Source organism: Coturnix japonica, chromosome 23 (genome assembly GCF_054131305.1).
Source record: "Coturnix japonica strain WE chromosome 23, WE-NBRP24, whole genome shotgun sequence".
NCBI classification, from domain to species: domain Eukaryota; kingdom Metazoa; phylum Chordata; class Aves; order Galliformes; family Phasianidae; genus Coturnix; species Coturnix japonica.
This window is the reverse complement of record NC_140685.1, coordinates 6,249,387-6,261,964: the sequence shown is the minus strand read 5'-3', so window position 1 is coordinate 6,261,964 and position 12,578 is coordinate 6,249,387. Positions and strand designations below refer to the sequence as shown.

The window sequence follows — 12,578 nt, the reverse complement described above, 5'->3', positions numbered from 1 at the left end:
GATTAAGTGCATTATGTGATATTATCTCTCAGCAATCTGATTACGAGGTTGCCTTTAAATGCATAATGTGTTTTTTTGTACCAACTTACACCGCACGCCAGAAATCAAACAAGAAAACATGACTTGCAGCCCACAAAAAAAAAACCAACCTGTGGGCACCTCCAGGGCTGCCATGTTCCATGGAACAACATTGGAGCCCAAGTTCCATGGTAAGGCTTTGGAACCCAAAAGGGTTATGGTGGGCTCATGGAGGAAGGGCCATTGTGTATGCCCCCAGGGACATACATGGCCATCACAGCTCAGCTGAAGAGGAGGAGTCCCCAAGGGCTGCTTTCTTTTTTTTCCTGAGGGATTTGTTGTGGTTGGTTTTCAATGAGTCATAAAGCATGAGCCAATGTCAGGGGTTGGAGCCAGGGCGAGCCTGGCTGCTGCTGTACATACAGTGAAACAAACCCGTGGGTGCCGTGTACTGCAGATGCCTTTCCTTGGCTCTTGTTTTGTTATTTCCCTTCCCCAAGCTCACTGCCTTCCTGGTTGAGAGGCAGGACATTTGTCAAGCCGAGAACCACCAAACCATTAAAGAAGAAATGCAGTCAAATGGAGGGAGGAGAAGAAAAGGTACGGATTTACTGCCTTAAAATAAATCAGTGCAAACGCCGAATTTCCCATTTATTGAAACCAATCACAGTTAAAAGGTCAAATCCATTGGCAAACAGTAGTTTTGTATCATCCGGAGTGACGTACAAATGAAGTACAAATGGAATCCAACCAAAATAACAAACCAAACAAAAGTGCGTGGCTCTCCCTTGGCTCACCCAACCCATCCACCCGCTGCCTTCCTGCAGCCCTGTTGGGTGCAGGTACAGCTGAGATGCTGCCAAACCATCCAGTTACTCCTGCTGGAGGGCCTCATTAACCTCATTAGTCTTCCTGAAAAACAGAGCAGCCCTAGAGTGTGGATCTCTCCACACCTGCATTCTGCTCCCTGCTTAAGCATGGGTTCAACCACCCCATGGTTGTTGGATAGGAGATGTTTGAAAGGAAGAGGATGGAGAGGCAGATAAACATGGTGCATGGGTGGATAATTAACGTGCACTGATAAGTAATTTCATCCCAGTGCTGCTCAGCAGGACAAGAGCTGGTCCTGGCTCAAGGTAACACAGCACCATGCTCAGAGTGACAAGCAACCCAACACAGCAGCTGGAGAACAGCAGTTGCTTCATAGTGCTGGGCACAGCCATAGACCCAGGTGGAAATGCATTGTGCCATACAACGATCATGTAGCAACAACGTGGATGAACAACCAATAAACACCATGACACACTCCCAGCACTGCAGGATCCACCAGACCAACCTGCTGCCCCCAGGGCGCTGCACGTGTCAACCCAGACCTAACGCCTCCACCACCATTCAAAGCCAGGAGTGGAAATTGAGACTCTTAAGGAGTTTACTGCATTCAAACACTTTGGTCCTTAACCGCAGCCCGGCTTAAGCACACGACGGTGAATTTCTAATCTTCTATAAGGATGATCAAAACCAAGAGAGACCTGAATCAGAGAAACAACCCCAGAACTGCAGGAAAATCTGCAGCCCGGCCAACACGTCTCGCAATAACCTTCTTGGAGAACAAAAATCTGGTGGCGAAAGGAAACCAGGACCTGCAAGGAAGCACCTGTATTTGTGCTTGGAAAACCATTGACTTGATGTTATGAGGAGCAGATATATAAAATTATAGGAAATTAACACCAACCAGATCAAAAAAAAATATATATACCAAAAAAGTCTAAAGCATAACGCATGTCCAGTTCCAAATGCCACCATGGGAATTGCTGTGAAGTCTTCTCCTAGGGAGCAGCAAGCTGCCTACCCAAGGCCAACGTCCAAGGACATCATCACCACGAATCCAAGTATTGAGGTCCAGGAAGCCAGCTTCCCATTGCCACTGCAGGGAGAAAGGGGAGGGCATGAGTTCCACCAACCCATCCCACCGTGCCCATGGACCTCAGTGCCACATCTCCGCTGTTCTTCAACACCTCCAGGGATGGTGACTCCACCTCTTCTCTAGGCAGCCTGTGCCAGTGCCTGATTGCTCTTTCTGAGAAGAAACTTATAATATTTAACCTGAATTTAGGGTCAGTTGGGGGTCTCACCTGGTCTGTGCCTCGGGGATGATATCATCCATGACCACGTAGACCATGGCTCCGGCAGCGAAGCTCAAGGCATAGGGGAGGAGAGGCTCTGCCACCACCACAGCGAAGGCTCCCAGGATGCCAGCCAGGGGCTCCACCATGCCACTCAGCTGCCCATACCTGTGATACAATGGCACTGAAAGTCACTGGGCATCCCCTGAGTTCCCCAGGGCTGGAGCAGGGGCCACATAGCTCAGCCCTCACACAGAGCAAGCACCAGAAAGCAAAGGAATATGACCAAACCATGTTGATTTATCCAGGAAGGGAATTAAGACATGATCTGATGCCTTCCCCTTGTGAGATCAGGGAATACAGGGATAAGTAAGAGAGGAAATATTTCCAACCAGTGTAGCTCAGCCTCCCCACTCTTTCCCCATTCTTTCTTTCTAAGGCTTTTTTAATGTGGCCATGAGAACTCATTCCTCAGCAGCCCCAGTGCAGTCCCAGCACTCACTGCAATGGAGATGGGTGGGAGGATAAGAAAACAAAGCTTTGGAGGGAGCACCCCCCCACCCTCCCATCTATCACCCAAGCGCAGCACACGTGCGCAGGCAGGAACGCAGCCCTGTGCCTGCAGAGTTCATGGCCTTGGCTTTTTCACCTCAGGGAAAAGGAAAAAAACAAAGTGGGTTTGAAACGCAGCCCAGAGTGAAGTGAGAGAATAAAAAAATATTAAAAAAAAAATAAGGAAAACAAAGTAAAAAATTCCCTTTTTTGGTGAAGGATCTGGGAGCTGACCACAGGCACTGAGCCATGCTGGGGCAAACCGCAGGGCTTGGGGCTGAGCCCCGCTCTGAGCTCAGGGCACTGGGGCATCACCCACTGCAGGAGGCTGGAAAACAGCCCCAGGCTCAGCCATGGGCAGTGCTGGCTGCAGGAGCTGCTGGTCTAAAGCACAGCTCCAGCAAAACTCTGCTGGCTGAGGATTTCATAGAGACCACGGCATGTAGCCCTTGGCCAACACAAGTTCACCCCAAAGGCAGCTCAATAGAATCACAGAAGAGAGCCAAAGAATCATTAAGGTTAGAAAAGACCTCCAAGGTCATCAAGTCTCATCCCATCACCGTGTCCATTAAACCATGTCCTTCAGGACCACAACTCCAGGGATGGTGACCCCACCACTGTCCTGGGCAGGCAATGCAAATGGGTTCAGGGCAGTGAGTCACAGGCACCTGCTTATAGGAGCTGTAGGTCAGGGGTCTCTGCTCTGGCAGAGCTTTGCTTACCAGAATGCTTTCCACGTGGAGAATCCTGCACCACGCAAAGGCAGGCTGACAGCAAGGCCTTCGGGGAAGTTCTGAATGCCAATCCCAATAGCTAAGTTCCTACAAAGAGAAAAGAAGATGTAGATATCTGTATCTGTATTGGGTGTAAAGGACAGGCTAAGAAAGAGAATAAGAGAAGGGGAAAGGAGAAGGAGAGAATTGTTCTGTCCATTGGTAAAGTAATGCAGGAGAAGGCAGACTGCTGTGAGGACCATTTCTTCAGGCACAAAAGATAAAAGGCTTGATAAAAGGGGGTTATAACAGGAAGGCAGGGTAAACTTGAGCTGCTCCAATTAAAGCCCCTATATCCCCAGTGGCAGAAAACACAGCTCTCTTAGAGCTTAAGGCTTGAGGACAGGCAGGAGAGGTTTGAAAGAATGTTCAAGGGTAGAGAACCAGATAAGGTTTGTCCTTTTTCCATCTCCCCTCCAGTATTCAGCCCCAGCTGCATGCTGGCTGTCAGCACAGCATCCATCCCCAGAGCACCCCACAGTCCCCAAGCCAGGACCTTCTCCAACTCAACCCCTCATCCAACATGGAAGCAGCTGATGGTCAAGAAACGAAGATTTGCACTTGTGGGGCCTGTCTGATCTCATCTGTAGCTGCACCCTGAGCCCCTCCACCAGGCACCTCATTAAGCTCCCCACTACCACCGCAGCAGCATGCACACATCTGCATGTCCCAAGGATTACTGGGACTCCCAGCTCTGCAAGCAGAGTCAGGGGTTCCTTGGCCAACAGCTGAAAGCTCCTTTTAAACACTTGTTTCCTATTAGTAAAATAAGACTGGTGAGAAAAATCTCTCCGGGTTGTTTAAACTTCAACCATGGTTTACAGAAGAGGGGAGGGGAAGGGGGGGGAGAGGCTGTGGGTTTCCCTAACCAGGACAGGCTATTACAATCAAAAACATTATTCAAGGGAAAGAGAGAGAGAACGGAGGGGGAAAAACATCCCTTTTAGAAAACACTGGAGCCGCTGTCTGTGTGCTGGGTTTTTTTTTCCTCCTTCCCTCGCCTTCGCACAAAGCAGCTATTACTAGCCCCAACCACAACAAATTAATGGGGTGGGAGAGGGAAGTGTGAATGGAGGGGTCTGTACGGGAAGCAGCAGCTCACTCCCCCCTCGCTGACCCCTCACTGCAGGGCTGCCCAGGAACAGAAGCAGCCCGGAGGGGCACAGGGAAGGGGATTTAAACAGGGAGAGACCCAGCAGGAGAAGCCCGGATGGGTGGGCTGACCCCTGCCCTTTCCCTGCCCTCTGCCCCTAGAGCAAACCCTTCAGAGCTCCCCTGAAGGGGGAGGCAGCAGCAGTGTGCCCCCCTCTCCAGGTCAGGTTTTGGGTTAGGGTTTTCCAAGGACGTAGGTGCAGGTATCACGCTGGCACGAGGCTCAAGTACATTGCTGAGCCCCAGCACTATGGAATGTGGCATAGGGAAAGGGTCTCAGCTACAGGGTGGCATTATCCCTCTGCCACCTCATGGCCTCAGGTCCCTCCAAAGGGCTCTCGCTTGCTGAAACCACTCTCCATCACCCAATGGGGCCGCTCATTCCTTCAGTGCTTCCTATCACACAGCACCATTCGGATCCAGCATCTCAGCAGATGCAGAATAAATCCTGGGTAACATAAAAGCTGGGAACACTCCAACCTCCCTGTCCATCCTGCCTTGACTCCCTGCATATGGGTGATGCCCAGGTGCTCAGGCAGAGAATATTGAATTCTGATGCCCAAACTGGGAACAAAATGGTCCCAGGAGATGTTCCTCCTCCCTTGGCTGCCAACTCGTGCACACCTCACACCTCAGTGTCGAGCTGATGGCACTGAGGTCGGTCAGAAAGCAACCAAATCGCATAAAGCTGCATTGTGCACCAGGAAAACAAAGGCTTCCTTATTACGGAAATAGGTGGGGATTCTTGGATGGCTTCCCCCTGCTGCAAAGAAACACATTGTAAAACAGATGCACAAAGGCAGCGTGGAGCAGGCTGACACAAGGACTGCGAGACACATAGATGGGGTAGAACAGAATCACAGTATAACCCAAGCTGGAAGGGACACAGATCAATGAGTGCAACTCCTACAGAATGGTTTGGCCAAGGGGGCAATGGCAAAACATTCAGAGACACTGGGATCTACATTGGGGAAGGTAGGGAATAACTTCAAAGTGCTCGAAGCACAGCCCGTGTTGTCCATTGGGTCACCCGCACCCACCTAAAAGACATTAGGATAAGCTTCAGGTCAAACTTAATGTACAGATAGACATTGATATGCAGAAAGAGGAATAATTTCCTTTCCCAGCATTCAACCTCAGCTTTCCCATTTGTAAAATGGGCACAACCCCTTTTCCACCTGGTCACACCATGAGTCCCATGGAGGGTTCCACATTGCATTGAGGTGTGGATTCCAAGGGAGAAGAGGTGAAGCTGTGGCTGAGCCCCAATGGGGGAGCACCAGCACCCCAGGAGCGCTCCCCAGCTCACTGCCAACCACCGCGGCATCACGCTGGGAGACTCCAAGTTCACTTTCAGAAAAAAGTTGGCATCTCTGCATATTTGCAAGGTCAAGGCACAGAAAGCCTTCTATAAGCCTAAACCCTTGTTTTCAAGGGCCTATTCTTTTACAAACTGATTATGAAAGCAGGCTACATATTCTTAACAAGCCCCTTTTCACTACGGCTTTCAATTCCCTCCAGTGTATAATGTGCATGTGTATTCTTGCATGGCAGGCCCTTACATACTGTTTTGATTGTTATCGTCTTGCCATGAAAGGGCCGATTGTTTTGGGTTCCCAAGATTACATCATGGCTTCCCACTCGGGCTGCCTGGCGAGGTGTTTGATCAGGGCTCGCAGGTGGGAAGGAGCCCTGCGGTAAGCGCGGGGCCCTGAGCGTTTCCCCATACCTGCCCTACCTGTTCAGCGCAGCTGCCTCGGCACGCCAAGCTCCGCGCAGCACTGACGGTGCCTCTCACGCGAGGTTGGGCTGTGGGGTGAGAGCAGCTGTCCTCCCTGCAGCAACAAGCGGGCTGGGAGCAGGCATAGGGATAAGGTGGGGGTTTTATGGGACAGAAAGGTGAAATAAAACAAGCGTCTCATCATAAGGGTTGGAAGGGACCTCTGGAGGTCATCAAGTCTGAGTTGATCCATTGGGAAGCCAACAGCCAGGCTCCCATCCAACCTCGGCAAAGAATGAAGGCTTTCCAAGTGGCTTCAGTAAAACTAGAAGAAGCAAAAGGCACAAGGGAAAGAAATAACACATGGCACCAAGCAGTGGGAAAGATGCAGAGCTCAGAGCCACATGGATGAATATATCAAGTCAAGACCACAAATGCACAAGACTAAAACTAGCAAATGCCCAGCTGCAGGGCTTTCAGCAGCCCAAACGTGCATCCTTGAGCAGTGGTGGCACAGCCTGGCTGCTCCATGCCTCTCTTGGTGCTGCTTTTTGTCACCACCCCAAATCCGCCTGCCCCGCTACACATAGCGTGCCGTGCGGTCTGCGTCCCATCTGCTCGCCTGGCCCCCTGCCAGCCTTAAACATACACAGCCCTGGGTCCACACGCAGTAAACATTTACAATTTTAGGAAATTTTACCTTTAATTTATCCCAAAGGCACATGAGTAAAGTTGAACATCATAAAAGCTGCTCTCTCCTCTGCCCGCAGCAACCGGGATGTGAACTTCAGCTGGAGAGCACAAACCCCCCCAGCACTCACAGCACTTTGCCATCGCTTCCAGGCAAAGGGAGGAGGCAGGTGAAGGAACATGGGCTGTGGGGAATGGACACAGTGGGGACATTGATGCCATGAGCATCCCCCTTAGAAAGAAATCAGCTCACAGAGGGGCTCAGGGACATCCTTATGTGCTCAGAGCCAAAACTGAGCTGCCCACTGTGCGGGAGTATTTTTTCCCTTGTGGGGAGAGGAGGTTAAAACTCCATATTCTTATCTGCCCTATTACTTCTAGAACTGTTTGACTTTCTCTATCAGCCTCATGCATGGGGTAAAAGTCCGCATCTCCCCCTGCCCACAGAGCACAATGCTGAGTTTCATCCCTCTGCTCTCACTGCAGCAGCAGGGAGCGCCCAGGGATGTTCGAGCTGTGCTTTTCATGTGCTGGGTGCTCAGAGCAAAAATACACACACACCAAAGGCCCCACATTCCAACTTCAACGTGAACAATCTGTTCCCAACGCTGTTCTGCTCTAAAATGGTCCTTCCGGATAGAAGGAAAAGTGAGAAAAAGGAAATTCAGCCCCAGGAAGGGCAGAGGGAGGCTTTGGGCAGGCAGTCCTATGACAGCACCAGGGGATGCTTCATTCTACAATCATTCTGCAGAACGAAACCTTTGCAGAGAGTACCCAGAGCAAAGAAAAGCACCTGCACCCCTGGATGCACAACAACCCCAAAACTGCAGAGATGAACAAGAACAGCCTCACTGCAAACGATGTTCTGAGCACAGCACTGAGCCCACTTCTTTTTGCTACACCCAGATCTGAATTTTTACATATTCATATCGGCACGCCCATAAATAATGTGATTTTAATGATGTGGCCGCATTGATTGTGGGTAGGGCTCGAGCTGGAGGCAGATACAGAACCTTATAAAGGTTATTAAAATATATTTAGAAATTAAACACACAGACAGGCTGGGTGGTCTAAAAGCAGGGCTGGGATCGCAGCCCACCTATAAACCCCAATATAAGCTGCCCATTAACATTTACAGCTTCACCCAAAACACCAACCTTCTCCCTTTGTAGGACTCGACAACACAAGCATGTTTCACATAGAAAATTACTTTACAGGAGAGCGATAGGATGAGAGGAGATGGCTTGAAGTTGCACCAGGGGACATTCATGTTGGATAAAGGAGGAGCTTCCTGAAAGAGGGGGTTGAGCACTGGTATAGGTGCCCAAGGAATGGTAGGGTCACCATACCTGGAGGTGCTCCAGAACTGCAGGGATGTGGCACTGAGGGATGTTATGAGCACAGCAGGACAGGTTGGGGATCTTGGAGGTCCTTTCCAGCCTTAATGATCCTATGATTCCACAGATAGATGCACACGTGTGCTGGTACCTGTTGTCTCTTGGACAACTGAAGTGACATCCCCAAAGAGCCAACAGATGGACACACCATCTCCATAGGACTCAGGGTAGATCCCAGGGGTGATGGACCCAAGGGTGCCCCAATGGGCTGGGGGGGCTGTAAGTGATTGCCACGCACTGCACGCTGCTGGAGATCAGTGCCAGAAGTTAAAAGTAGAATGAAATACACAGAAATGGTTTCTCCCTTCCCTGTCCTGCAACATCGCTGCTAAAATGCCCCTGGAAAGAAGTGTGAAAAAGCACCAGAGCGGAGCCTTTATGCAGCCCCAGACCTGGAACTAAACAATTTACTAACAGATGTAGCTATAAAAAGCCCCATTATCACATCTTGTACGGTAACAATGTCTTCATTCAAACTGCTTCCCCTCCTCAGAAGGTTTATTTTCAATCCATGCTGCTACAGAGAGGCACGGGCTGTGGTGCAGAGCCAGCCCCTCGCTCAAAGTGAGCCTTGTTCAGCCTTATCTTGATAAGATAAATAGGGATAATGGCTTTTTCTTTCTCTGCTCTTTTATTTGCCCTCTTTCTTTTCTTTTAATGGGAGCTGCAGTGCAAGTCAAAGCTGGTGTGCAGACACCCACAAGGAATGGGACAGGAAACCATTTCCCTGCGTCACAACAGACCCCACTCAAGAGGTCTCTGCTCCCTGCTGCACTTCTCCTCATCACAGACAGAGCAACAAGGCACAGGAAGACCCCACATTTACCCTCCTGGCACTGCAACAAGCTGGGAAGCAAAAGGATGCGCTCAGTGCAAGCTGCCTTGGGGCCACGTGCACCAAATGGCACGGCATCCATGCCTCCATCTGCACAGCACCCAGCACCTTCCCAGCACTGCTCAAGGATGAAGCTGAAGCCCTGAGATTAATTAATGAACCACGATAAGAAACACAGCACCCAAGGAGCAAAAACCAACCCGCACTTGCTTGAGGAACACAAAGCCAGGCATTCAGAGCATGGGGAAAACATTCAGCACCCAGAAAGGAGAAGCTCCCAGCTCAGTAACCATAGCATATACCTGCAGGACAGGTTAATTAAGAGGTGCTTAATAAGCATCTTGCAGCAGCTTTGTTTTGTAACCAGAGGCTGCACTGCAGGATGGAGCAGTGGCTGAGGAACACACAGAGCTCAGGGCACAGAATTCCCCTCCAGCCCCACCACGCAGCAGGAGGAGGCGTTTCCATTCAGTGCTCCCATGCACATCCCTGGATTCAGCTTCCACATCTCCATCCCACCTGAGCCATGTTGGCTCCTCCGTGACCTATTCATAGCAAACAGACAGAGCTGGTGTGTGCAAATGGGAGAGACGAGCCCAGCGCGACTTCTGCTGCCTCACACCACAATGATTCCCATTCATTCCAAGAAAACACAGCGTAAAAGTTTTGCCTGGTTTCAATCTCTGTGCATTAATCAAACCTCAGGCTATTTCTTTCTCTTTTCCAGCAGCGTGGGAGGCACAGGCTGTCCCATGAAATAATATTTTCCAAGCCATCGTCAAAAGTCCGCCCGTCAACCCGAAGCCTCTTTCTGTCTCAGCAGAGCTGGACAGGAAACAATCTGTGGGCACAACAGGGCCAGCACTCCACGCACAGGGCTGTGAATGGGGGCCATTGTGCTGCAGTGAGGAACCCTCCCCAGCACCAGCGGGGAAACAGATCTGTTTGCCTCTCTGCCACACACACACACATTGCAGCTGAACAGGAGCCTTCATTCAGCATTGGGCAGGTGTTCTATCGGGACCTGCTGTCTGCACCGTGCACAACTCAATACTGCACATCATTTTTCTAACTTTAAATTTCTGCATTTTGCTTTGTATCGCTTTCGCTTCTTTCAACCTTCTGTTGCACTTAAAAGAGCAGCTCCTGCTCTGTGTTTTGCCAGGGAGAGACACCCAGCTGGGTCAAAGCTTTCCTGAGAGCTGTGCAAAGGCACCAAGCACACCCAGTGCTGCTGTGAGCAGGTGATGGGAGTAGGGGATATTACAACCTAGTGCCAGGTGGGAGAGGAGCAGTGGGGAATGGGGACAGGGGATGGGGGGACAGGGGATGGATCTTTGTTGGTGCTCAACCAGGGATCTCCTCACTCTGCAGGAACAGCAGCTTCCCACCTCTGCAACAGGGGCAGATTTAAAAAGCAGCAGTGTACACCTCATGCTTTTAGGGATGAAAAGTGCAGGAAAATCCCACCTATGTGCAGGCCAAGCCCACCGTGCTGACAATTCCCACTTCTCTTCCTCAACCAGGCATCACTGCCCTCGGCTGGATGAAGGACAGAGCACAGCCATATATGCATCACTATAACCCTGACATGAAACAATCCCTCTGTCATACTCACACCTTGCTACAGACCACTGAACAAACTGCCATCATGAAGTTCTCTCTTTTCTTATAAAGAAAAAAAAATAAACTCAACTTTATTTTCTGGCACCAACTATCCCTTGTGACTGGAATTAGCCATGGGCTGTGACAAAGGCTGTGACAAAGGCTGCTTTCTTACCATGTTTATGCACTGTCAGAATTGCACAGGCAGTTCTGTCCCCAGCATTTCCTAGTGGCTCCAGGCTTGGTTTTCCATCCTTAATAATAATCTTTCAGCCTGCTTTTAAAAGTCTGGACAGAATGACAATAGAATAACACCACGGCTGCAAGATGAATCACCCAGAGGTTACACCCACGGCGTCCATAACATACAGGGATGTGGAGAGAGAGCTCATTCAAGCTGCACTTGAGGGATGTAGACACAGGGATGGAGGATGTGGGGATGGGCAATGGGACAAAGGAAAAGGGAAAAGGATGTGGGGACAGGGAATGAGATGAAGGGACAGGAATGTGATGTATTGCACATGGGCAGCATCTTCTTGGGCTCCCTTCCCTGTCACTGCTGCAAGCAAAACCCCCCCATGAGATAAGGGGGGCTGAGTCTCTCAGGGTCCACAGACTCAAAGAAAAAACTGACAGCCGTTTCAGTGGGGTTTTTTCTCCTCCAAAAACCACAGAGGGCACTTCCAGCCCCCATCTGGTTCCTCTTAAACCTGCCACACAAAGTGTGGGGGGGTTTGGTCAAACTATTTCTTTTTCCTCCTCCCTGCATGCAAGTAGTGGGGCACAGCTATCCTGCTTCTAGCACTGTGCTGAGCAGCTCCATGGGGCCTGGCTTCCCAATGGCAAGCAGAGGGTTGCAGTGCAGAGGGATCTAGCACAGAGGGACTCAAACTGCTCCCTGCTCTCCGAATTCAGGGCAGGCTCCTTTGTATCCTGAGCCCTCTCTGGAGTGCAGCACAATGCACACAAGATCTTGAGCTGGGTGAGCAATCCCTGCCCGACATCAGAAGGCAAAAAAGCAGCTCAGCCGCTGAGATCTCTGCTGTTTGTGCATGGTGGCATCGTCAGCAGAGCCTCCTCCGAGCCGGGCCGGGCAGCAGGAGCGGGATGCGCACACCCGGGGGCAGCAGAGCAGCGCGGAGCCGCGCACCGGGAGCTGCGGGGCCGGAGAGGGGCGATGGGGAGCGGCACCCAGGGGACCCCAATGCACAGACCGGAGCACAGCAGCAGCCAGCACGGCCCAGCCTCCTCCTGCCGCCCTCTGCAGGGCAGCTGGGGCTTTCCTAGCTTTCATAATTCCCTCTCTGCCGATACCCACCTTCCTATAGCAAAGCTGGAAACAGCCCTTTGGGATGGAGTTTCCCATGGCCTTACAGTGAGCTCCTGCACAGGTCTCAGTGCACTGAGGGAAGTGAAACGCATCGATCTCGGTGCCAGCAGCAGGCAGAGATGAGCACGGGTCAGCAGGTCCTGCAAGCATCCATCCACACACAACGCAGCCCCGAGTGTGGGAGCCATCAGAAGCATCGTCACACAATTCAGTTTGGAGCTGCTCAGCCTCGCTGACAATCAGCTCACATCACAGTGGGAATACGCACAGTCACAGCCCGGGGATAAGGGGGTAAACTGAGTCATGCTGCTGTTCCATTGAAATGCTATTTTGAAATCACAGAGATGGAGGAGATCACAGCTGTCACATCCCCATAGCGCTGG

At 50.9% G+C, this 12,578-nt stretch overlaps 1 protein-coding gene across 6 annotated transcripts in view; it reads right to left on the bottom strand.

Annotated features, from left to right (window-relative positions):
• Nucleotides 1–644: 644 nt before the first annotated feature.
• Nucleotides 645–12,578, bottom strand: part of SLC39A11 (solute carrier family 39 member 11) — a 69,608-nt gene continuing 57,674 nt past the window's right edge. For all 6 annotated transcript variants that reach the window (XM_085522523.1, XM_085522522.1, XM_085522520.1 and 3 more), the window contains 3 exons: nt 3,416–3,514; nt 2,151–2,309; nt 645–1,942 (listed from right to left, as the gene is read on the bottom strand). In XM_085522523.1, the coding sequence (XP_085378649.1) occupies nt 1,864–1,942; nt 2,151–2,309; nt 3,416–3,514 (337 nt within the window). In that variant the 3' untranslated portion in view covers nt 645–1,863. The remainder of the gene's footprint in view (nt 1,943–2,150; nt 2,310–3,415; nt 3,515–12,578) is intronic.